Genomic DNA, 25,728 nt, shown 5'->3' with positions numbered 1-25,728 from the left:
ATAGATGGGTATATTTTATCTTTTCTAATGAGAACAGTTATTGGCATGTAGGAGGCGGAAAAAAATCCTCTTTTTCGGATTCATAATTGTCACAAATAAAGATAATTTTTATCGTCTTTAAAAAATACAAAATCAAATTACTTAATACCAGCATTCAAAATTCAGTATAGTAAGCACGATTTTTTATAATAATAAATAAATACACATTTGTTGGGCTTCTTTTTACATAAAAATACATCACAGAAAAGAAAACCCGTTGCAAAACCAATATTACTTTGGATGCTGTGATATAAAATATACTACTGTGTACTGTATACTACTGTAAATATAGTAGGAAAATCAATTGTATATTACCGGACGACTATGGAATTTGCTAGCCCAAAGGCCAGCCGAGGCCAGCAAACAAATGAAATGCAATGTTTTCCAACGAAATGCACACGCAATTTTGCCTGACATTTTTAAAAATAACGATTTTTAAAGGTTGTACAATTACAATAAATATGACAAATTAATAATCAAATTTGGTGAAATAGTACGGAAAAATTACTTTTCTGGTGTAGGATGGGAAATTTACGTTTCTTTCTTGTTATTTGTTTCATTATCCGGTAACTTTTTAAAATATCAGAAAAACAGGTTTTCTAGCGTCAAAACGCTTCTTGAAAGTCGCTACTGTTTAACAATTTCTTTATCTTTTCGAACTAGTTAAACTTATTTACATTTATTTGTTTTATCTACGGTTTCAAAAGCAAATTAGGCCGGTAAGAAACAATCAGAGTAATATGGTATTTTGTGATTCCATCACTGTTTTCTTAGAATGACCTTCGTCTGCCCAGTTAAAGATAATTTTATTGTTAAAAAAAAAACTGCTGTAAATATAAGCAAACAATAGGGAGACATTGAAGGGATAACAAGACAACAATTATGGTCACTATAACCTATAGTCGTTATAAGCGATACATAAATTTTTATATTAAAATGAAAGACAGTATAGATAGAAATGTACACATGTCGGTCGTTATTGCTAATTAAATCCAATGAAAATTGCTACTATAACCGATATATAAGTTGTAAGAATCCAAAATAAAATCCAAAATCAAAATAAAGTTGTTCTCAAATTAAAGTTCAAAGTACTATTACAATGTGTTTTGTTTCACTGAAACTGCTTTGTACGTGTTTAGAAGAAGAGTGTGTTTAGTTCATGCGTTAGTCGATAAAGCCGATATGTCCCTATAATCGATGTTTATATAATATATATGTTGATATAAGGATTTATCCGGAACATTTCGATTTTGTCATTATAACCGATATCGTTAGACTGTACTAATTTAAACTGTAATACATCTTTTTTTGATCGGAGTTAGAAAAAAATTGCATACATTGAACATTCAATGATATTACATAGCCAAATATTCAAGTTCCTACTTATTCTACGACTAGACACAGAAGAACCTATAAGAACCTTTGTGTTTTTATATATTTTTTTAGTGAATGGATTTTCTTTTACGCCTTTTTGATTATAGACTGGCTGTGCGTGCTACCAAAATGTATTGTTTTTATTATATAAACAGGTTTATTATACAGACTTTTTGTAATACGTATATTTCATAACATTCATTATATTATATATGTATAATGTATGTATATGTATTATTATTATAAGTAATTATTTTTAAATTGGAAGACACGAATATTAAATTTCAATATTATTGAATATGTTTTTTGAGTGTTATTATTAGAGTTTGAATTTCATACTTTTATTAATAGTCGTTTAAGTATGCGAACTTTATCTATACTTATCTATGTTATCGTCTTTGCATTCATGTGTGGTATGACGAATATAAGTGCAACGATATAAATGGTTTGTCGCTATTACCGATATTATCATAACCGATTTCGCTTGTAATTTCTTTTTATCTGAATTTTATCAAGTCAAATAATTTTACACTGTAGAGTAATGACAAAGTTGAGTACTCAATTTTATTCTCCCGCGCTTATGTTTCGGGGAAGGAATGTATGCCAATTTGACTATACTGTAAAAAAAAACTATTTTCAAGAAAATATGTTCTAAGCATGGGGGCAATAAATCTTGGTTCTTCTCTTTAATTAATTATTGATATCATTTATTCAAAATATTTTTACTTGTTGTACTGTAAATAACTTGCAATTTAGCCCATAAGACACATTCTTGTTCTTTTCGAGGGAGTAAAAAAGCCAATGAGAAGAAGATTAAACTGACGCATCCTAGTTAATAGTCACCATTTTTAGCTATTTATGGAAACTTAACCGTATTTATATAATAGAATGGAGTTTTTATTAAAAGAACTATTCCAGCAAAGAACTATTTTTTAAAACTTTCTAAAAATCAATAAAAATTATCCAAAAAAATCTCGATATTTTAGTTGTATGATTAGTAAACACTTTGTATATTTTCAAAACATTCATTTAGACTTTACATTTATATACTTTAAAATTAAATTTTTAATGAACAGCCAGCCCCAATTTATTTTCTCAGGTGATATTTGATTTAAACAAAATCATAACATATGACTTCACACGCTGCTTATTTTTTAGCATCAGAATTCATTAATTTAAACACATAATTTCCGCAAAAACTTGTTCTAAATTTCTAAATCAATCATAACATTATTTTTAAGCCTCTTGACATGTAACAAAAATAATTATTATTTTAGGATTCCGTTTCTTCTTCTTAATAAAAACTAATAATTACAAAGAGACAATAATTTTTCATCTCTACGTATTTATTCATACGCATCTCTGTTAATGTAGACTGGTTTTTTCCCAAACCATCCAGTTTCAAATCGACATGATCGACATGAAAATATTGTTAAATTTAGATAATTTATCTCTCAAGAATACCTAATATACCGTGGGACAGAAAGGGTGCTTTGTAAAAAGATTAATACATACTTCGTGAGTAGCTCCCTTTTGGCGAGTCAACCAGACTTTTTTCGAAAACGCTGCGTTCTCAAAAGAGCACGTTAACGTCTTGTATAAGCTATCTGTCTAAAAAATGACAGCAAGAAATTTATCGGACACTATGATCACTTGATAACATTAATAATCACCAATGAGCTTGTTTACGACTTCGAACATGCCGTACTTAAGCATTTTTGCTTTTCAATACAAATATTTTTGGAGATGTTACTGTAATTTGTTGGTAATGTTTTACATATTTACTTTTAACTTTGTAAAAAAGGTTTGTAATTCGTTATATGAATAAATTTAGCTACTGACGATGATTGCATTACAATCGAAGTATAAATATTTAACGAAATGTAAGTCTGTTGCATGTTTTTTAATTATATTTTTTAAACAGAATTTCTTAATCTACAATTTTATTTCGAGTATCGTGGTATTTATTTCAATAACTATGTCTCAACTTGAAGTCAACAAAAATTCATTCTTATATAAAGTATCGAAAGAGACTTTTCGTCATTTTGAAAAGTATTATGATAAGAACCCTTAACGTATCAATCTCACTTCAATCTATTCATGTTTTTTTTCCCAAACGTTACCTAATAATGATTATAATAATATCCAAGACGTGTCGAGAGGTTTGAACCAAAGGCAGTGAATGTAAATGGGTGAACACAGAAGATTATTAATATTTTTTTTATTGTTGAATTTCCTCAAGCCAAATTGAGAGATATTGTAGAAGAACGACTTATATATTCAACAATAATCATAATATTTTTGTAGGCGTTAAAAAACTACTTAAAATCATAGATTATAAATATAGTATACTTCTTTTCTGTATACAAGTACGTGTTGCGCACTATATGGCTTCTACATCTTTCAAATATAAAATATATTATTAAACACGTTTCAAAATTATAATTTATTTATATTTATTTATTACTTATATTATTTAATATTTCATATTTTTCTAACCTCCGCGTACAGTTTGTCTATTTGTGAACTGAAAATTATGCGCTGTTAGATAACTGAAATATATGTGAGATCGTTACGATTTGGGACCTTCTGTTGTTAAAAACCCTGTAGGAACTTTGATCTATGAAAGTGAAGAATATCAATTTGTACAGTCTATGATTGGTGCATGTATCTTAAGAAATGTGTATTAAATTGGTTTCTTAAGGTATTTCGATATCGTAAACATGGAAATGATACCAAAAATTTATTTATACAATTAATCATCCTTTTATACGTCTTATGTGAATAATTTATTATGATTCCCTATACGATTCAAGAGAAATTAATTATATAACTATTTAAGTCGGTGTTTTTACCAAAAAAAGGATTTTCATTTTTATGTACAGCTTTTAATTTTGGCATGATTATAAAGCTTAAAACTGTAGGAATATTGATAAAAGTTTTTTTTTATGTAAATGGTAAAATTTTCCAAAGCACTGATTGACTACAAAACCAACATTTATTACGACTTCTTTATAAACCACCATGTAATAAGGAATGTTTTTAATAATAAATTTGTCGTAAACCGTACAGAGAATCGACTTGAAGTTTATTCAAAAGGCGGATTTTCCTAATCTACGGTTTTGTAATTTGTCAAAGGTAGAAACCCTACTCGCGTATCCCCGATAATATTCTTATGTTACAAATTATGTTATGTGACGCAGCAGATCCCCAAATTTTCCGCCAATAATACAATTTTGAACTTTAACATCATCCATCTCCCGATATTCCTTTATGGTACAATTTTACATCCCATCAAAAGTTTTACCGTTTTTCTCTTCGTTTTAAGAGTTTTTCTCTTCAAAATTTTATTTTAAAAGAGAGTAGTCATGTTCTTGTCTTGCTTATTTACTATGGAGGTCGTGTGAGAGTTTTACACTTAAATTTTTGGATTCGTTGTTAGTTTGTACAGTGAGTTACCGTCCACATAATACCTGTTTTCATAAATTTAAACGTAATATTGTTTTTAATTTTTTTTTCTGTTTAGCTTAAGAATTTAAATTAAATAATTTGGGGTCATCAGTGTGAGATCTTTAATGTACCTATAGAAGCAAATGTTCGGGCGGATGTCCATACAGAAGTATATATTCGTTCATTATTTTTTTTATAATTATTAATGGTTACTTAAAAAACTAAGCCTGTTTAGCTTGTTTAGCCTCTTCAAAACAAATGGGAAAGAGCAACGTAACATCATATACCAGAGAGTTGTGCAATTGAGAAAAAATGTAAGCTGAAGATGTTCACTTTTGAAGTACAACTTCTCCTTAGCCACGATGTGTAAGTTGATATAAAAATTTAAGGTACTCACGGCAATAAAAACTATAAGATCGTTCAAAACTTCTTTATCGTCATATTCAATGAATATGGCGAAACATGTATTTTCGACTTTTTAGTTTAATAAAATAACAGCTTGTAAAACCAATTTAGTTTCCATACAACTTTCACCTTACTTCTATTAAATTTTATGTAGGGACTCTTAAAAATATTTCCTCCTTAAAAGCATTTCATATACTAAATTATACTGGATCAGTGCATAGGATTCATCCGACGTAATTCAAATTTCGATGAATTTTCAATGTTTCTCTTCTTAAAATTGTACCAAAATTTAATTGAAAAACTTAAGAAGTTAATAGAAGTGTCTTTCTATTAAGTCAGTCACAGAAAAACAAAATATTTCATTTTACTTTATCAGCCTGATAAGACGTTATCATAAAGTTACAAGAAATTGTTTCATAACTGAGTACTTCAAATACATCGTTTCTGTAGTGTAGTGGTTATCACGTGTGCTTCACACGCACAAGGTCCCCGGTTCGATCCCGGGCAGAAACAAAATATCTTTTTTAAACTACGATAAAAGTAACGTAATATTATAAACCATTACACTTCTTATATCAAATCTGAAGAGTTCTTATATCAAATCAACCCGCATAAATATATATATTTTTTAAATGGATAATCACACATAACATTTTAATGTCGGACAGTCCGATTTCGAATTTTTTTTTTTTTTTGGATAGGGTATATTTTATAGCTGGCGCTGTATAAAAATTTAAAAAAATTTCGCCTCTGTGGGTAGAAAAGTATGGAATGATTTATTGTTCATCATTAAATTTTCATCTTTGAACGGATGCTTTGTTAAATATGTATTTGTTTTACAATTTTTTGACGTCATTGTATCGGCATTTGACGGATATTAAACAATTTTTTTTTACATTGTATCAAATTCTTCTAGTGAAAACATGTAATTACATTACAATTATTTTACGTCAAAAAATCGGCACGTGGCGGATATACAATTAGTTTGAGGAATGCGTAGTCATTTATTCACATAACCGGCACAGTGGTCATCTGAATGAATCCTCTTTAAAACGTTCGACTACTGACTGGGAGGTTGCGGGCTCGAATCCAAAAAAATAAATAGAGATTAAAAAATAATGATGTGGGTGGCCTCTGTTATGGATAGATACTTGGAAAATGGAGATTAAACCCCATCATTATTATAATTATTATTATTAACATTTATTCACTGTAGAGTTCAGTTCGCTGGAGAGTTCAGCCGATCTAGAGAAAGGAAAAGAACATCTTGGTTTAAAAGTAAGTATTATAAAATGGTTCAAAATGATGTTTAACGAAGTTATTCAGGCCACAGACAATCTTATGAAGTAGAAAGCCAAGGTCTACAAGGTCTCGTAGCGTAGGATGCGGAATTCGCATCATACTGCGGAAAAATATTTTTTCCTTGTATAATCTTCTCCAATTGTGGTCTCCACGAATGCTTTCGCCTCTGCCTCAGTGTCCGATTCGCTTCAATTAATTTTTTTTTTCTCTAATAACTTATTGTTCCCCGTAAATGTTAATGGGCCATCTTCCTTAACATTGAAATAGTTTATAATTATATTTTGCCCCCGTTGCAGTTTAGAAACGTTTGTGCGAGCACGCGTTGAATTTATAATAACTAGTAAACTTTTGAACTCACGAATCTCGTAGAATGTAAAAATTGTATAAAAAATTAAAAAGGTCACAATTTCCTCATCCAAATAAGGGCATACACGTGTCTAAAAACAGAACACATAAAATGTATGCCCAATAAAATACAATATTTCATAACCCCCTATGAATTAAATAAAACTCTTCACAGTAAACCATATCTATTAAGAAAAAACGATTCAATTAAAATCGTATCCATAAAAATCGCAAGTGGTCATCATCATTTAAATCCATTCATCGATTCTTGATAGGTAAGAGGTATGGGCAAAGAAATGATGCTGAATCTGTTGATCAAACAAATGAAGAACACACATTTACAACAAAACCGTTTATATATTCAAAACAGAGCAAGCCGAGGAAGATTAGACTATTAGAAGTGTAGCTACTAACTTTCTGACTAAATACATTCTAGTATTAATTGATAAATTCAAATTCAACAATTTTGTTCAGGCACAAATTTTAAAAATATATATTTTCCATTTTGATGATAAATTATATTATAACTAGACGACATAAGACGAAAAGTAATTTTTCGATATTTGACGTAATTTTCAAAATATCGAAAATTGAAAATTTTGTTTAATTATTCAGCTTTTGATATTTCGAAAACCAGGGCACATATTGAAAAATATTATTATTCTTATTTTTCGTCTAAATTCATGAAGTTATAACAAAATTCATCATTAAAGTTGAAAATAAGATAAAAATAATTTCAACCCTAAATCTATCCTACTCGTACATTCCTTATATGGACGGAGACATTTGGTTTTTTTCTTTTTTATGGCCATTGCTTATATCTTTACTTTCTTTTAAAAAGTTTTTTTAAATTTGTTTTCATTCAATCCAAGTGAAATTATCAAAAACATTCAAAATATGTCGTTTTTTGAGATTAGTCCACAAGAGACAATGTATTTCATAACGATTTTCAACGACTTTTTTCTTAAAAATTTGATCGGAAACCTATGCTGAAATTTTAACCTCATTTGCACCAATCAAATTACTTTTTCACATCTTAATTCACATTTATATCAAAATATTGAGAGTATACTTATGTTACCAGATTATAGTTTTGTCATCGGTTCCTTAAGAACCCCTATAATTTCCGACCATTCCAAAAATGAGTGAAATGGAAAAAAAAACTTAAAAAATTACATTGCATTCATATAGAACAATTCTTCTATATGAAAGTATCAATCCAATTTTCAATTTTTGAGTTGATAATAAAAACTGTCTATCAGAAAGATGATAAAAAAATAATAAAAAACAAAAACAACACAAAAGGTGAAAAAAACTACAGAAGAACAGTAAGCAAAAGAAGTAATCAGTATACATGCATGTGATATGTACGTATGCATGTATGTACTATGTATAAATGTATGCATGTATGTATATTATTTAAAAGAGGAAGTGACGTACTCACACGCTCGTGTAGAGTGTCGGGTCGGCTTGTTGCCGGCATAAAATGAATAAACATTATACAAATAATATAATATTAAAGTAAGAGATAAGATACTACTCATATGTGAATACTATATCTATACATGCATGAGGATGATGTGTGGGAACGTTGTATGCTACCAATTTCCCACGGTATAGTCATACATAGCATAACACATATGTATGTATACTACGTTTGTTCATTATCATATATTAGGTGATTCATTTCATGAGGAACACCTGTTTTTTATACTCTGTATATATGAAATATATATCAAGGTATATTAATTTCAATCCCTTTGTAATACTTAAAAATATTGATGATACGAACAAAATTTTTGTATTCGTTGTGTGCGTAGTCATGGTAGGGGCAATAAAATCGATGCCAGCGCTTTAAGTGAGAAATTTTGCCGATAAAGGAGGCTGTTATGACTAATTTTCAATTCGTTACACGTTAATGTTATAGAAAATGTCAAATTAAAATTATTGAAAACACTAATTAATTAAACTTAATGCATTAAAAATTGTGAAAATAAGAAATAATACTGCACAAAAATTATTTTCAAATGTAAATTATCATAATTATTTACTTAAATTCGTGAGACAATAATATTAAATTGTCAATGTAAGTCATAAATGCAATCCATACAATTATATTTAAAGTAGTGTTTCGTTACCATGGAAACGCCTCCAAAAAAACTCACGCACAGTGAGAATAGGTGTTAAAAAAATCAACTAATTAGTTCATTTACGTTTGCCCGCCTGTCTGTCCGCCCCGCCCGTCAACACGATAACACATGTGGTCGTTCTCGAAAAACGATGAAAATTCTAGAAATTATCTCAGTTAATTGCTTGCAAAAAAAAAGAAAAATTGCAATTACGAATTGTACATGCATATACAGAGTTGTTCAAGTTGTAACAGCAGAACTTCATCGAATGAAGTTCAAAAACAACAAGAAAGTGATAATTTCTGATTACACTTATAGGCCGGAAAGCATCCTTTTCTAGACTGAAAGGCTGTTGAAATTTTAAAACAAAAAGATGTGAACATGCTTTCAACGTTTAAAAGATTGGGTAGTATGAACTAACCAGCGATAGAGATATGGATATGTCATCGTTATGTCATATGTTCGAATATTTCTAATTGTAAGAGTTGTACTTCAAGAGTTTCTTTAAAAAAAACAATTGACAAATTCATTGGAAGCAAAATAGTTAACAAGGATTCATTTGATACAAGGAAAAATCAAGAAAAAAAACTTCTCAATTTTAATGATTCAAGTCAAATATACTTGGTTTTGAAGAAATAACTTCCAAATTTTCTTTGCTTAGTCCACTGTTTTATTTATAAATTATCAAATATACTTATTTGAATATGATGAAAATGTAAATCTTAATCGTATATAAAGTAGAGCGACGAATATCTGTAGATTTTATTGTACATAATTAGTTTTGAATTCTTGTTAAACTTTCGTATAATGCTGAATCAACTGTGATGAATAATCCTATACAAAAATATCTACATTAAACAGATATGAATACATATACGTATATTTATTTGTATGTTATCTTTATTTGTATTTAAATTGTGAAGTATTATTATTACAATAATCAGTGTACATATCTTTATATTTTTATATTTATACATAGTTATGCTGTCTCTCTCTTTTATTAATAAGTTAGGTTCTTCGTATTTATTTGTTGGTGGTGTTAGGCGCGCGACAAAATACATACTTATATATAAATCTATGTATGTATGTATGAATGTTACCTCGTGTCATTTTTAATAATATTTTATTTATTTTATATGTTTATTTTAATTTTTTTATTTCAATTGTAGATTGATTTTTAGATAACAAAATTTGTTCATAATGTCTGTTTCATTTTACATTCATTAACTGTGAAATAATTATGTCTGAAAATTTATTAGTTTATAGAATGTCTAGACATAAATGAAGTTTACTAATTTTAATTTGATTTAAATATGCAAATTCGATTGACTGATTGTAACATTGATAAAATATAGGTACTAGTTACTTAACTAGGAGCTTCATGCTAAAATACAGGTAGCTATTTTCAATAAAGTATAGAAACGGTAATTATTATAAATCATTAGCATGGTTTACCGTTACAAACGTTGTTGAATATTATCTGGCGATAATATCGTTATCACCGCCCGTATATTGCTATTTAAATCGAAGAAGGTAGTTTTCTATTTAAATCGATGAAGATTTTGACTTATGTTTTTACTCTTAAATTATTTGTACTTTATTTTCAACTTTGATGATAAATTTTAATATAACTTCATGAATGTGGACGAAAAGAGAATCAAATTTTTTGATGTATGCCTGGGTTTTTGAAAAATTAAAAGCTAAATAATTAAACCTAATTTTCAACTTTCAAAATTTAGAAAATTACACCAGATATCGAAAAATTGAAAAAATTTATTTTTTTTATAACCTATGTCCCTACAATCGTGCTCGTAAGACCTTAATTAGTCTGACACAACGGGTTTATTTTGTTTTCAATAATTAATTAAGGTTTTAACTTTAATTTAAATAGTTTTATTTTTAATTTCCATCGACTAGTTTTGGACAAATCTATGAAAACATATCATCCATCAACCGTTTTCCCTTAAGGAGAAGTAATTTTGAAGTAATTTATTATTTTAATAACCCTGCAACCCGCCCTAAAATTTTCAGAACTGATTTACACTTTGTTCGACTTCAAATAATAAAATTGCCCCGGCGCTCGTACATCCTTAACAAATTCGATCAAATTTCAATTACTAATTTGGATGAAAAAAAAACTTATAAACCGTTTGTAAATGGATATGAGCTTCAAAGATATGAAATGTTTCAAAAAAACGTTATCGTTAAAAGAAAAAAACTTTCCCAACTTTTGGCAAGAATATCAATTTTTCGTTTAAAGGATAAGTAGAATCTTCGAGAATAATTTAAAACATACGTAAAATATGTAATATATAATAAGTTGATAAACAGAATTATGTGAGTCAAAAAGAAAATTAATATATATAATAATTATATAATAAATATATATAATAAACTAAGTATAACTAAATATATAATAAACTAAATATAATATATATAATAAACATTTTCTATATAATATAGAAAATGAATATTGTTAAAATTTACTTCCTTGCGCTTCCACCATAAAAATATATCAATTTTTACTATTGAGAAATACACTTTGCCATGCTATAAACAGAGGATTTTAATAGAACTATGATACCTCAAACTAGATTTCAGCAGGGGTTTAATAAATAAATGGATATTAAGAAACCGAAGTAATTTAAAACAATACTGTTCGATTTTTTTAATTATAAATAGCCTACTCTAATGGTCTAACCATTCCATAGATTACTTTTTTCTAACCATTCCATAGATTACCAATGTTACTTTTTTGTTAAAATTGAATCCAACTTACGACTTCACAGAATGTCTGCTCGTTAATAAAATACGATGTATATTTTTAAATATTGGATATTTTTGGAAATAATACTTACAGAACCTCATTTTCAGTTTTTTATTTCATACGAAGATACAACATCCATTAACTTTTTCTAAAACTTTACCGTATAAATATTCCAGAAGAATTTCGAAAATATATATAATACTTTTTTCTATATTAAGGCTAGTACACGATCTTTGGAAACTTTCATTTTTATAAAAATTTATTAAAGTAAAGCACTCTGATATACAAGAAGCTATAACATAATAACTTGTAATCACTGCAACAAGTCAATAAACCTGTGATCAAAACAAACAGCAGGTGATAGAACAAGGAAGAGGAACAGGAAAGGGTTGACTTATTTTTGGAATACAAATTACATGATTGCAATTAAGTTTATATTATGCGGGTAGATAAAATATACAGAAAATATACGCGACCTTAAGCTGTTATAGAAAGGTAAAATTTAGATAAAAACTTGAAATTAATTTCAAATCTAAAAAAGAATGTATGTAAACTGAGCAATAAAGTATTAAGATTTATTGACACAAATAACCTGAAGTCGAGTCGATTTAGTGATGATGTTTTCAATCTTGAAAACTAAAAAATATTCTTTGTGTTTAAAAAAAAATACAAGATTTGCAACTTGAAATGACTGGAAGGAAAATATTCTTGAACAACTTTGACTTGTAATCACTCTCGCGAATGGAAAGTATATCTGTGGTCTCAATCATGTTTCTTAATTTTGGGCTTACAGCAAATTAAACTCTCAATCGCTTGGGAAAAATATCAATATACTACTTTCTTTATTGGAACACAATCTTCGTTGGTCGTTTACAATAAAACTACTAACTTTCTAAAATTTCATTATCTATCTATCATTTTTCCAATGACAGATTCTATCACGAAAAATCGTTGTGGTTTAAAAAAATGGAAAATTGTAAAACTTTTAAGACTATTTGTGCCCGAAGCTAAAAAGTTAGCGCAAATTTGTTATTATGATATGTATTAATAATACAATAAACAATTATTATCGTCATTAACAATAATCTCATTAAAATCATATATAAATTCTATTCGCACCGTGCGCGAGTTTCGTTTCCATGACAACGATACACTACTCTAATTATAGAATTATATGGATGCATATATAATTGTATGGATTGCAGTTATGACTTCCATTGAAAATTTAATATTATTGTCTCACAAATTTAAATAAATATAATTATGATAATTTATATTTGAAAAACAATATTTGTGCAATTTGATTTCATATTTTCACAATTTTTAATGCAATAAGTTTAATTAATTAGAAGATTTCAATAATTTTAATTTGAAATTTTTTATAACATTAACATGTAAAGAACTGCAAAATTAGCCATAACTTTTTTTGATAATTTCATCTGAATTTATTCAAATCCAAACAATATTTTCTTTTCTTGAATTTCTTTACAAATTTTTTTTGCATTGATGCCCTGAAACTGTTTCATTGTACCACAAACTTTACGTTTGATAATTCATTTTTTAATCATTTCTTCACTCAGGTAATAAATCACTCAGATTGAATGCACATTAAAAATATGTAATTGAATCATTTAAGTTTTCAAATATTCCATTATTAATAATTTAATTCACAAGTAGGTATATAAATAATAATTACTATAATTTTTTTTAATAAATACATAAATCTATATGTGGTATAAAAACAGTCATTATAATATGATATTTCCTGGACAAATTCCGGGATTAATTATAAACTTTTATTATAAATTTGTGTTATAAATAACATTATATTCATATATAAAACATATTATTTATATGTTAATTAATTATTATATTATATTATTACTTATAGAAGCGGATGACGAATAAATATTACTATAATAAATCATTAATTTATTTTAGGATATCGTACCACTTAATTATTTGTAAATTGTATTGAAATTTGTTTTTGAAGATAAGAAAATGAAGTATGCTTATGTCTTGGAGTATTTTTGGATTCTTTGATTGGACAATTAATTTTTTCTATCTAAAATAGTTCAAGAAGTATATTAATAAGTTCATAGAAATCAATAGTTTTTCTTCGAGAAAATGCGGTGACGTATATTTGTATAATATATAAAAGTCATCGTATTGACTCACACTTGGTACATAAGAATAAGAGACCTTTTTCATGAAAAACAGAAATGCTTTTTGTTAATTTTTTATGAAAATATAGGTCGAGTAGAGCCTGTAACTCGAAAATTACGCATTTTTATTAATAAAAACACTATGAAAAAAATTGTAAAAAAATCACAATATTTGAAATAATTTGTCTATACAAACTAATATTGATGTAAGTAAGTACAAGGTGCTAGCTCTTAGGCCCGGAAAAAATAGTTTGGCTCATCGATTTAGATACAGAAGTCAATCATTGTAGACAATAAGATTATCTGAAATAAACAAGAAATTGTTTTTTTATACTATTGCTAAAAACTTTTTCGTGGCCTTCTAAGATTTTTGTATACACATGTTGCCTCTCCTATTTCTTCTATAGATTCACTACAGCTGTCGGAAAAGTAGGAATATTTTGTATCAAAAAAGCAACTTTATTTTCACTTTAAATTTCGATGCCCGCTGACATCAAATAGACAATACAAACAGCTTCTTGTATTTTGTAGAGACCTTTGTATTTGGAAAAATTTTGGATAATGTAACGTTTTCTTTCACGGTATCTCATGTATTTTTATTACGTTACATTTCATGTTATTAAAATTACAAGTAAAAAAATTTCGAATTCAGCAGTAAAAATTAAGTCAATAGCATATTCAAAAATTATCACTGTTATTGCAACTGTAATCATTTGAAATTCCTGTGAAGTCATCTTTCATCGATTTTTTTGCAAATATTGATTGGTAGGTACACTCTATATTTAAATCAATAAATGATATGTAATTTTTATATAAAAAGTGGAGAGACATAGATTGCTGTTGTGTTTTGAAAATAATTTAGCGTGTGATTCTTTTTTTTTTTATTAAAAGTTACAACTTTTAAATCAAACATAAATTATAATTTTTTATATTCATTTGTTTATGTGAGAAAGGAAATGACCAATCGGTTCTTATAATACCTACTGGTTAATCATAAAATATTTTATTATTATTACTTAAGTGCATATTATTATTATTATTATAACTTTTTAAAAAGTTGCTGCTTATTAATGCTGGCAATGCAATGGATTTGAGTATTCTATAATCGGAGAGCGTAGATTCTTATACCATTGCAATGGATGAGAAATGTATTAAATTTTATTTTAAGGTAACATTAAGAAATGTTAAAATTACACCGTATTTGCTCATTTCTTCAAGATTGTCTTAAATTGTAGAGAAATAACATATTTCAGACATAAAAAGTTACTACAAATTTGAAAACGAGCACAATTATGAAGATGATGGACAGTATTGAGATTGATTTTTTAATCATGAAATACTTTTGTAATTTTTTCAAAAACTCCACTATTTCCGTTCAAAATTTCTTCAATGTTCTATTATATTAGTATTGTGTGTTATTTAAAAATATTTTCTCACCTCCTTTCTGAATTCGTGCGTCGGTGAGAAAGAAGGTGAGAAGTATGCACACCACGGGAGCAGGTAACGAATGTCTCGGAGACAACAATATATCTGCGATATTCTTTACTTGGGCTTCCTAGATGTGTAATTATACTATTAATTAATATAAGCAGACCAAGGCTAGTCTTATTTTCAGTTATTTACAACAGAACTTAAAGGAGCCCTTACTATTTACATTGCAGGGAGCATAATATGTATAACAAAAAATTTTTTTACCTGTCGCGGAAAAAAAGAATGCAAAATTTGAACTAGATCAATGTCTACTCCCAAGCGTGTGGAATCGTAGATCCTAAACGGAAGAATCAATTTGAATTTAATCTTTGAAATACAATTTCATCAACAGTTTTCTAGTTGTTATCGGGTACGGAGCCTTAAACTCGAACTTGAAACTAGCTAGGAATACTCTCGATCAAAATTACCTTTCAAACAAACAAAAAATCAAAATCGATTCATCCGTTTAGGAGCTACGATACCGCAGAGAGACACACAGATGTCGGGCACGCTAAACTTATAGCCCCCTTCCCCTTTGCTAGTCAGAGATTAAGAATTCTGTTTTATCTTCGGCTTCTTTTGATTCATCACTTGAACAAACACTCTTCAACGTTAAAATTAAACACTCGTTTATATGGGGATACGGTTTTCTAAGTGAGTCAGGAAAAACAACAACTTCAACTTGCAGTGAACTTTGTACAAAGCTGGTTATCGAAAAAAATTACTATCATTTTGATTAATTTCCAATCGAATTCTGTATAAAACATCACCTCTTTACTGACAACATACTCAAGCCTGTGCAGCAACTACAATATTATAACTTTTAAAAGTCACTTTTAACTAAGTAAAAGACCGGTGCAATGATATTTTCCTCATATATGAGAAATTTATAAAATTAATATTATATTGCATGTATAATAAAAGTATTTGATTTTGTGTTTATTTGTTTGTTTTTTTGGTTTGTGTGTAAGAATTATTACTTGTTAAGTACCTACCTCGCTTCTTCTTACCATTATCACTCTGCTTTGTGGTTAGTGTGCGATGTTTTATTGACATCATCATGATTTCATCACTTAAAATTTATTAATAATTATAACCTTCTAGTTTTATTTAAATACTAACTAGTATATAAAATTTTCTAGAGGAAACAACTGGAAGACATTTTAAAAGAAACTTCAAGACAAAAGAAACTAAGTAAAAGTTAGATAACTTTATGAGCATGTGAAATTGTCCTCATTAGTATTCTAAAATTAAAGAATTGTTTATTTCAATTTTGCCCCAAAGTTCAAGCTCTGAGTACTACTTGCTCGATTTACAAAACGTTATTTGGCAGGTATGAATTAGGCAGTTGGTAGTAACAATTGCAATGAGAGCCCCTTAGAGCAGAGCAGTTATCATCTGCAGTGGGAACTTATAAAGCATCTCTGGCTTATCAACCGTCGATTTGGACGGACTTTGATACGTAGGTCGCTATTTATACATATTTTTTGTTTTATTGGTAAACATTAATAAGAAAAAATATCAAATCAAATAAGGACAAAAAGACCCAAGGGGCAATTCAAATTTCTGGAATAGTGGTGCACTACAGATATATAATTTCCGTATGGGATTTTCTTCTACAGGAAAAATCTGTTGTAAAAAAATATAAGAAAATAATTAAAGAGAATTGAAAAAAATACACTCGAACCATGACTCGAACCCGGACTTCTTGGATTCATGTCAAGCGCCCTACCAATTAGGCTATTCGAGTTCTAGACACGAATGCAATTTTTTCAACTCAATGGATTTTTTACTTTGTTTATCCACTTTTATTGTGTGCATAATTAAATGTGAACAACAATAATAAGTAATAATATAAGAAAATATCTTCAAATTTTGTTTTTAATTTGAACGTACCGACAAATATTGTAAATTTTTCAACATAAAAGACTTTATACCCAATGTTACTGATATAAATATCATATTTCTCAGTCACTTTTCGTCGATATTCTTTTATATTGCTATTGACTTACTTATATATTTATATAATAGTATAAAATTGTAAATTTTGTTATTTTTAAAGAAAAACATATTTGAGCTAGACCAACTTTAATATTTTCCTCTAGAAAAGATTGTATTTGAATTTTAAAAAGATCGAAGATATAATTCATGAAAACTCTGGTATAAAAATTGGTCTCAAGTCATAAATTAATAATTTTCTGTAATTTTCAATAACAATCTAAGAAGCTATTGAGAATAATCATTATTATTATCAGACTTTTTCGAAATTAACAATTTTCATTATCAGAAATTTTCGTCTGCATATTATCCAATTTTTCCAGGTATATCTATTGTAATCCTCTGTCGATATTCATTATCATTTATCGATATTGATTACGTTCGAAATTTAATGTAATACAAAAAAAAAACCTTAAAATAATATTTGACACATACGCAATTTTTATTCTATTCATAAATCAATTCGAACGTGTTGTTTATATGTGTGCATTCAAACATTCTGAAAGACCTGCTGCATAATATATAAGAGAGTGAATTATTGAATCGGAAATAAGCAATTACGATATTTTGAAAGTAGATCGTGAGAAATATTTTTATAATATACTTAAAAGAGGGTCCTTTTAAAAATATCTAAGGCGTAACTCTACACATATTTATTGCAAGTAAGATTTTTATTTACCAACTTTTTTTTGAACGTTAATATCAAAAATCTGTATACCAAAATATATAAAATTTAATAAATATATTATGTATCATTATTTTATCATCTAAGTCTAAACAAATAGAAATCAATTATTAGCTTTAAGACGAATCCGTAGAACTTTGTAATTAAATTTCATAATAATTAGTTTGAGTAAATTGTTTCCCCGCAGAGAGTATAAGTATCGAAATATTTAATTTTCGTAATGACTCATTAACAAAGTATTTAAATTATCAAAATTTTAGATTTTCCCAGCGAAAAATTGACATAAAACAAATAACCAATTGCTTAATATGAAGATCCGATAAGGCTTTGCATGTGCAAAATAAATTAATAGCAATAAACGAGAAATTAACTATTTGTCATTGCTGGAAAAAAAATCATGCAGCAATCGTATCATCAAACCGATATGCAATTCGTGCAGACTCTCTATTAAGCACTTCCGTGTGGAATTGAAAATTTATTGTTTTGTTTATTCATTTTTATGGTGGGAGCGCATGGTAAAAATATATTGTACACATTTTGAGTTATTCTCGATATTTTCGCAAAATTCACAGATAGCTTAAAACTTAGAAAATGAAAATTGTAAAGAAAAAAATGCGACTCTACACTAGGTACTGAAAAAAAAGTCTTCAAGAATGAAAAACAGTAGCATAGAAATATTATTTAATATTCTTCTGAAAGTGCGTACTAAATATATAAGGTCTATTGAATAGAAAAAAGTGTGTCTGTCACAAGACTGACATGTGACCAGATCGAGCCCAAACAGTGGAACAAACATCTTTTCTACCATAAACATAAGAAAAAAAACATCATTTATAAAAACATTGTTACATAAAAAATACTTAAGAACAAAAAAAAACAATGCAAAACAACATAAGTCTATTTCTGTGAATGTGAAAACAACCAATAAGAACACAATACAAAATGATTTAAGTTAAATATACACCAATCAGAATCCACAATGTTTACTTTTATAAATACAACATAAATATTCTTATTGTTTTTTTTTAATACCTTTTTATTAAAAGTAATAGGTGGGGACACTAGTCGTGTGTCTTGCACGTACTATCTTTATTTCACTCGTATATATAAGAAAATCTCTTATTACTTTCTTTATTTAATTTAATTTAACAGTAGTACCTGTTGAAAAATAAATAAAAACAGCAATATGTTTAAGTAATAAATATGTATATTGCTCTCCTTGTTTAACATGACTTAGGTCATATATGGCTTGTATGAAAGTAATAGAGCAATAGCTTTATTTAAACAGTACGATATGTTTCATCTTTTTTCATATGAAAATTAAGGTAGCTTTAAAGTAGGTAGTCTTATAACAATAATCTATAACATTATTTACTAACAAAGAGAAAAAGATATCTTATATATGCTTTATATATATTTATCTTTGTTTTGTAAAGTGACTTAAGTCACTTTAGAATTCATGTGAACTTGTAAGTTTTATTTTAATATTTTCAATGAGGTAGTAACTATATTTATGTTATATAGTAGTTAACGTGTATCAGACGAAGTGCCTTAAGTAATCATTTGACAATTCACAGCGTGGATTTAAGTAGTGTATGGTTGTTTTATTTATTTTTTTTTTGACGAAAATTTGAATTAATTTTTGTCGTAGTGACGTTGACTGGTTTTTTTTTTGCAAGTTTATTGAATGATGATTTCATCCGATATGCATCCACCAGCGATTTCTCGTACACAACAATATAAGAAAATCACGAAACCACTTTTGGAGCGTAAGCGACGTGCTCGGATTAATCGATGTTTGGATGAATTAAAAGAGTTAATGGTTGGTGCTTTAGAGGTATGTTTCAATTTTTTTTTTATACTAAACTTTCATAATAAATTGGAAATAAGTTTCTTGTTTAATTTTTCGAAACATATATTATTCGCGCGTCACGTCGCGGAAAACTAATTTATAAATAACTTGTGCTTATTAGTTTATACAAATAACAGTTTTTGGCGCAATTTGTGCGATTAAGATTGCATTTAAGTTTTGAAGTATTTATTGAATTATTTCCAATTTATTCTATTTTACAATTAGATAATAATTTAAAGTTAAATTAAGAATAAAAATTTTTGTAACAATTGAATATCTTTAAAGCTAAAGCGTTTTTAGCAATATTAAATACTCCCTGTCTGTCGAAAGAACATGGAAAATGACCCAACTGATTACTAATACTAGCAGTGTAGTTGACGCTCCATAAGATTCCATTAAAATTGTTAGTCTGGCTTTAAGGGTCAAACCCAGCACGGAGCGTATAATTATGCTTTTGCATTTTTTAATCTTTTTTTCTAATTTGTGCCTTATTATATATCTTATTATATATATCATCCAAAATCTAAAAACGTACGCTATTATTTTTAAGAGTGCAAGTAAGGCAGTCTTATTTGGCAGTCTTAGACCAGGTTTAGGATCTTGGACACAGTACATCAACATATATATTTAAGAATTTTAGTACTTGATATTTTGTAATATTTTTGATATTTTGTATCCACTATTTATAAAAAAAAAAAACGAAGACTGATTTTCCTCATTTTGGAATTTTTGGAGGCTACATGACCCTGGGCTCATACGTGTTCTTTTTGAAACGTCGGTAGATATAAAAAGTCCACATGTCGACTTGATATGTATTTTGGTTAATATTCCATTAATTCAGCATACTCTATAATGTTTTATTTAAGGCTATCATATTACAAATGAACTTCTGGCTTAATTAATCATATTCATATATCATCCATTTTTCAATATATTTTATAAATTATTAAGAAGCCTTTACAAATAAAGAACATTTACCCATGCATTTTGGAAACCGTATAATATATTAAAAACAAATTATCACTTCAGGTTAAATTTAAAAAAAACTGGTTAATTTGCATTTAATAAATAAAAATAATCATATATATTTATTTTTTTTACATTAACAGTAACGTTTAAAAAAAGGATCCTTTCGTGTTATTTTCATAACAGAAATGTGGGTCATATTTCTTTCTCAGGTGTAAAAAAATTAAAAACATTGTAGTAAAATTATTAAAAAAAAAAAACCTGATTCACTGAGTTACAATGATTTTTTATGGTTTTTATTAATTATTAATTTTGATATTATCAATGTATTTTCTGCATTACTTCATATATTACGAAACATTTTTATTAATATCGGACAATATCGAACGATTTAAAATATTTTATATGGATAAAACTTTATTTATCGGCAAGAATAATAATAATACCACGAGGCGAGAACTATGCCATTATGCTCCAAGTCAGTTGAAACTTTTCTTTCAGATCCACGAAAAAATATTACGACAAGTGCTATTTAATCCACTTTTTAGAAGGAATCGTAATAACGCGGGATAATATCAATTTGCACTCATAGGACAGATATTTTTATTTTTTAATTTAAACTTTTTTTCCCGTCTAAGAATGTGAATCCTTACTTGCAAAGATTGTCACATTTCAGCCTGCATTGATTAATTCACGTCTAGAAATTTTGGTGTGACTTTACTATACTTACACCTAAAACAATATTCGTAAGTTCTGTTTGACACGGATTGGAAAATTTTTATTTCCCGATCATTTAACTGACAAATAGACAGATAACTCAGTAGCAAATGATAAAAAATTTTTATAAAAATCACTTTGTATTGAAAAAACAGAGTGTCCGTTGACCGATATAAAATTGGAAATTTTTTCGAGTATTGTGAGACTGGCAACCTACTTGCCAACTCTTCAAAAAAGAAGTTGATGCATTGATTTCGTGAAATAAAGCGCCCCTCAAACGAGAAAAACAAGATTTTTTCATAAAAACAAAATTTGTAAGGTCAAACGTAGCTAAGCCGTGCGAAAATTTCCAGACGAGCACTTTAAATAAGAAAGCTGTTATTGATTAAAAGATAACATTTTTTGTTCGAAACAATTTTCCACAAACCGTACCGTTTATGCAAAATCGTACTTTTTTCGTCTTCTGTGCAATCTAGGCACTCTTTGAAAAAAGTTTTCGAATAAAAGTGGTTTGTTTTTCTATAGAGGTAATTTTTTTTCAAACTGAATGAAGAAAATCCCAAAAGACTAGGATATGTAGTTTCTTATAGGGTCTTATAGAGTATTTTTGCAATCAATTATTATCTAAACTATTTGGTTTACAAAAAAAATTTTCTTACAAAAAATGTTTGCGTTTTTATATAGAACAACTTTCTAATTTAAAGTATTTGTCTACATTTTTCCTTTTGTGAATTAGAGTGAATTTTTAATTGAATCAGAATCAAATTTAGATCGAATTCAATACCCGTATAAGATGTGTGCCTTTCCTCGATTAAACTTATTTCTAGAGTTTCAAGCATATGTAAACATAAAAAAAAATCCTTTATAGAGATAGATACAAAATTTTTGTTTTATTCCCATCCGGTCATTAAAAACAACCACGTACTTAACCTAAAAAATATATTAATATGATTTCAATATTATAATTTTTATCCATTACTTATGCCTAACAAGAAATCAAAGAAACATACTTATTCAAATTTGTATGCATGAATGATTTTCTGATCGGAGCTGATACATATTATTGATCGATGATTTCTTGACCACAACAATATTCTGATTTGCCCAGACGTGCGTATGGTTATTATAAAGCCACGTGGCCTCATTTTCATAATTTTATATTCAACATGTTTCAATTTGGTTTTGTATTCTGGTTTGTTTTTTTTTTCTATGGATAAAAATTTCTTTTATTATAAAATCAAAGGAATATTTTTTATTATTTAAATTTAAATATGGTTCTGCATGTTTGCGTACAAATAATTTTTTAAATATGTTCACACTTTTTTGTAAAACCAATAAAATTTACTTTGTTGGTTAATGATAAATATAATTTTACAATTCAGTGATTTTAAATATTTTTTTGTATTGGTTCGTGTGGTTTTTACTTATTTGGCGCGGGTATGATAAAACTTCCAAGGCGTACGTCAAGAAATTCATTTTATGTCCAGTGATGGATTACCGCCTAGACCCGTGAGGCCCGGGCCTAGGGCGGCTCAATTTGGGGGGCGGCAAATTTTTCAGAATGTCAAAATTTTAAATCTGATATAATGTAACGACAATACATTTTAAGGATCTATTCGAATTTTTTTTATATAAATTTACAAATAAATTTCTATGAAATAGAATGGAATTTATTTTCTGATTAACTTTTTTATTTGTGAGTGCAATACTGATAAAAAATGTTTTATAACAGAAATAATTGAATATTGATAAGCTTTTTTTGAAGAATTTTCAAAGCTCTGTTGATTTTTTGTATCTTTAGTAAAATTAATCTTACATGTAAGCCGCTTCTAGAATTGCACAATGTTTTCTTATTTTATTTTCAATGATTCTGGTGTTTCATATATGAATTGATATAAGTATTATAAACGGATAAATAATATAAACGGATTCAAAAAAATAAAATTTCATCTTTTAAAAAGGGCGGCTAATCAGACAGGGCCTAGGGCGGCAAAATACTTAATCCGCCACTGTTTATGTCAATGGAAATATTTATGCAATTTTTAGCTCTTCAAATACTTGTCTCGATGATCGACAGCATTGATCCATACACCTCTAGAAATTCATAGATAGCTTTTCATAGGAACGTGGTGTCTTTTGTCTAATACACAGAGAAAAAATGAGGGCGATTATGGGAGTATCGAATATCCTTCTATCGAAAAAATTGCAAAAAACAAAAATGATCGTTAATTGTAAAATTTTATTTCTGGTAGCCGTGAAAGAGATCCATTTTCGCAAAGGACAATGTTATAAAGCGAAACCCACCATTAACAAGTCACACAATATATATTTCTAGCTATATATTTCATATGACTTTGAGCAGTTTTATACATAAGTTACCACTAAATACGTCAAGTTGCCTACATAAACAATGATGGTTTATTTTGTGCTGCTCCATACTATTGCATTGTACATAAAGTTGCCTATGATAAATAAAGTTGATGTTATTTTCAATTTATTAGCGTATAGCAGACAATTTATAATTCAAATTAATTTTAGCTGTCTGTAGGAACACCAGAGCACCACATTCTTATTTTTCGTCTACATTCATGAAGTTATAACATAATTCATCACCAAAGTTAAAAATAAGATAATAATAATTATAACCAGAAGTCTAAACTTAGCTTGGCACTCGTACTACCTTAACTACGTCAATCGATTAAAGACTTGACAATCCAGTTGCTGCGGCAATTTAATAGATTAATTTTGTATTTTCTGGGTAGGGAATATAATTTAATTCATCCACACCAAATTTTTCAATATGTGAAACCATTGAATCTCGGCCTGTGTTTAAAAAAAAAATTGAAAAATCTTTAGTAAGCACAAAATCAAAAAATTTAGTATATGCCAAATCCTTCAAGAATTAGAAGTCAAAAAAGAATCAAACAAAAATTTTTTCAATTGTTGCAGGCTGAAGGAGAAAATATATCCAAATTAGAAAAAGCTGATATATTAGAATTAACCGTTCGCCATTTACATCGTTTACAACGACCACGTGATGCTGTCGAAGATGCTCAACGATATCAAGCTGGTTTTGGACAATGCGCAGCTGAAGCGTGTCAATTTCTATTATCCTTACCTGGCGTTGACACTCGAGTTGGACACAATCTAATTAAACATTTAGGTGCTTGTATAAGCAACAACGGACCATTAAGTATTCAAGTACCAAACTTAAACCGTTCCAGTTATTCACCGCCAGTGTCCCCACTAACACCAGTTTCAACGATTAAAACACCAAATTACAGTATTCCAAATAACAACAATTCAGAAGTTTTGAGTTCTACACCAAGTGTACACGATTTATCGAAACCATTAACGGGATTATTAATGCAAGTACCGCCAAAAATTAATGAGACTCGTAATGCATTACGAAATGCAATATTAGAACGTCGAAAAAATAATGAAATATCATCAATTCGACCAAATGTAATTGTTGATAATCGACGAGAGAAATTTAATGAAAAGAATCAAATGGATGAAGACGAAGAAATTGATATAGAAAAGGTTGAGGAAGGTGATAATATGTGGCGTCCTTGGTAAGATGTACTTCATATACCTACGTACTCGAATTTAGAAAAATTCTATCACTCAGAAAATATTTCTACTTAGAAATTTTCTTTTATATAATCCATTCTACTTCTACATTTCTGAAATGGTAAAACGTAATTATTTTGTCACTTAAAGACTTCATGCAAGGTACAAAATAGTGTCTCTTCGAATGGCTCGTAAATAACCTCAATATAAATGGTATTCTGAACTCGTTGTGTGCTTATTATGTTTTGAAAAAATCCTGGTTTTAAATTATATTCATAAGATATATAATAATATATAATTATATTTAAATTTTTGACCTATCTCTATAGTTTACAAGATGTGTCATACGGACCCAGGACCAAATTGACCTATGTTGCTCATTTACGAACTCGATCTCACTTTTTACGTCCTGGGCACGCTATAAATTTCAGCATATCTCTTTTCAATAGTTATCGTGTTGACAAACAGGCGAACAGATAGACGGACAGACA

General features: G+C 28.0%; 1 protein-coding gene and 1 non-coding gene across 2 annotated transcripts; both read left to right on the top strand.

Moving 5' to 3' along the window:
• The first annotated feature begins 5,708 nt into the window (after positions 1-5,708).
• Trnav-cac lies at positions 5,709-5,781 on the top strand. The gene has a single exon. It is a non-coding gene; the product is annotated as a tRNA-Val (tRNA).
• A 13,969-nt stretch (positions 5,782-19,750) lies between these two features.
• LOC123300182 (enhancer of split mgamma protein-like) lies at positions 19,751-25,521 on the top strand. The gene is made up of 2 exons (XM_044882693.1): positions 19,751-19,966; positions 24,614-25,521. The coding sequence occupies exons 1-2, from the start codon at positions 19,817-19,819 to the stop codon at positions 25,241-25,243; spliced, it is 780 nt and encodes a 259-aa protein (XP_044738628.1). The 5' UTR covers positions 19,751-19,816; the 3' UTR covers positions 25,244-25,521.
• The last annotated feature ends 207 nt before the right edge of the window (positions 25,522-25,728 follow it).

The sequence above is a fragment of the Chrysoperla carnea genome, chromosome 5 (assembly GCF_905475395.1).
Source record: "Chrysoperla carnea chromosome 5, inChrCarn1.1, whole genome shotgun sequence".
Classification (NCBI taxonomy): domain Eukaryota; kingdom Metazoa; phylum Arthropoda; class Insecta; order Neuroptera; family Chrysopidae; genus Chrysoperla; species Chrysoperla carnea.
This window is presented reverse-complemented; position numbering and strand designations above follow the sequence as displayed.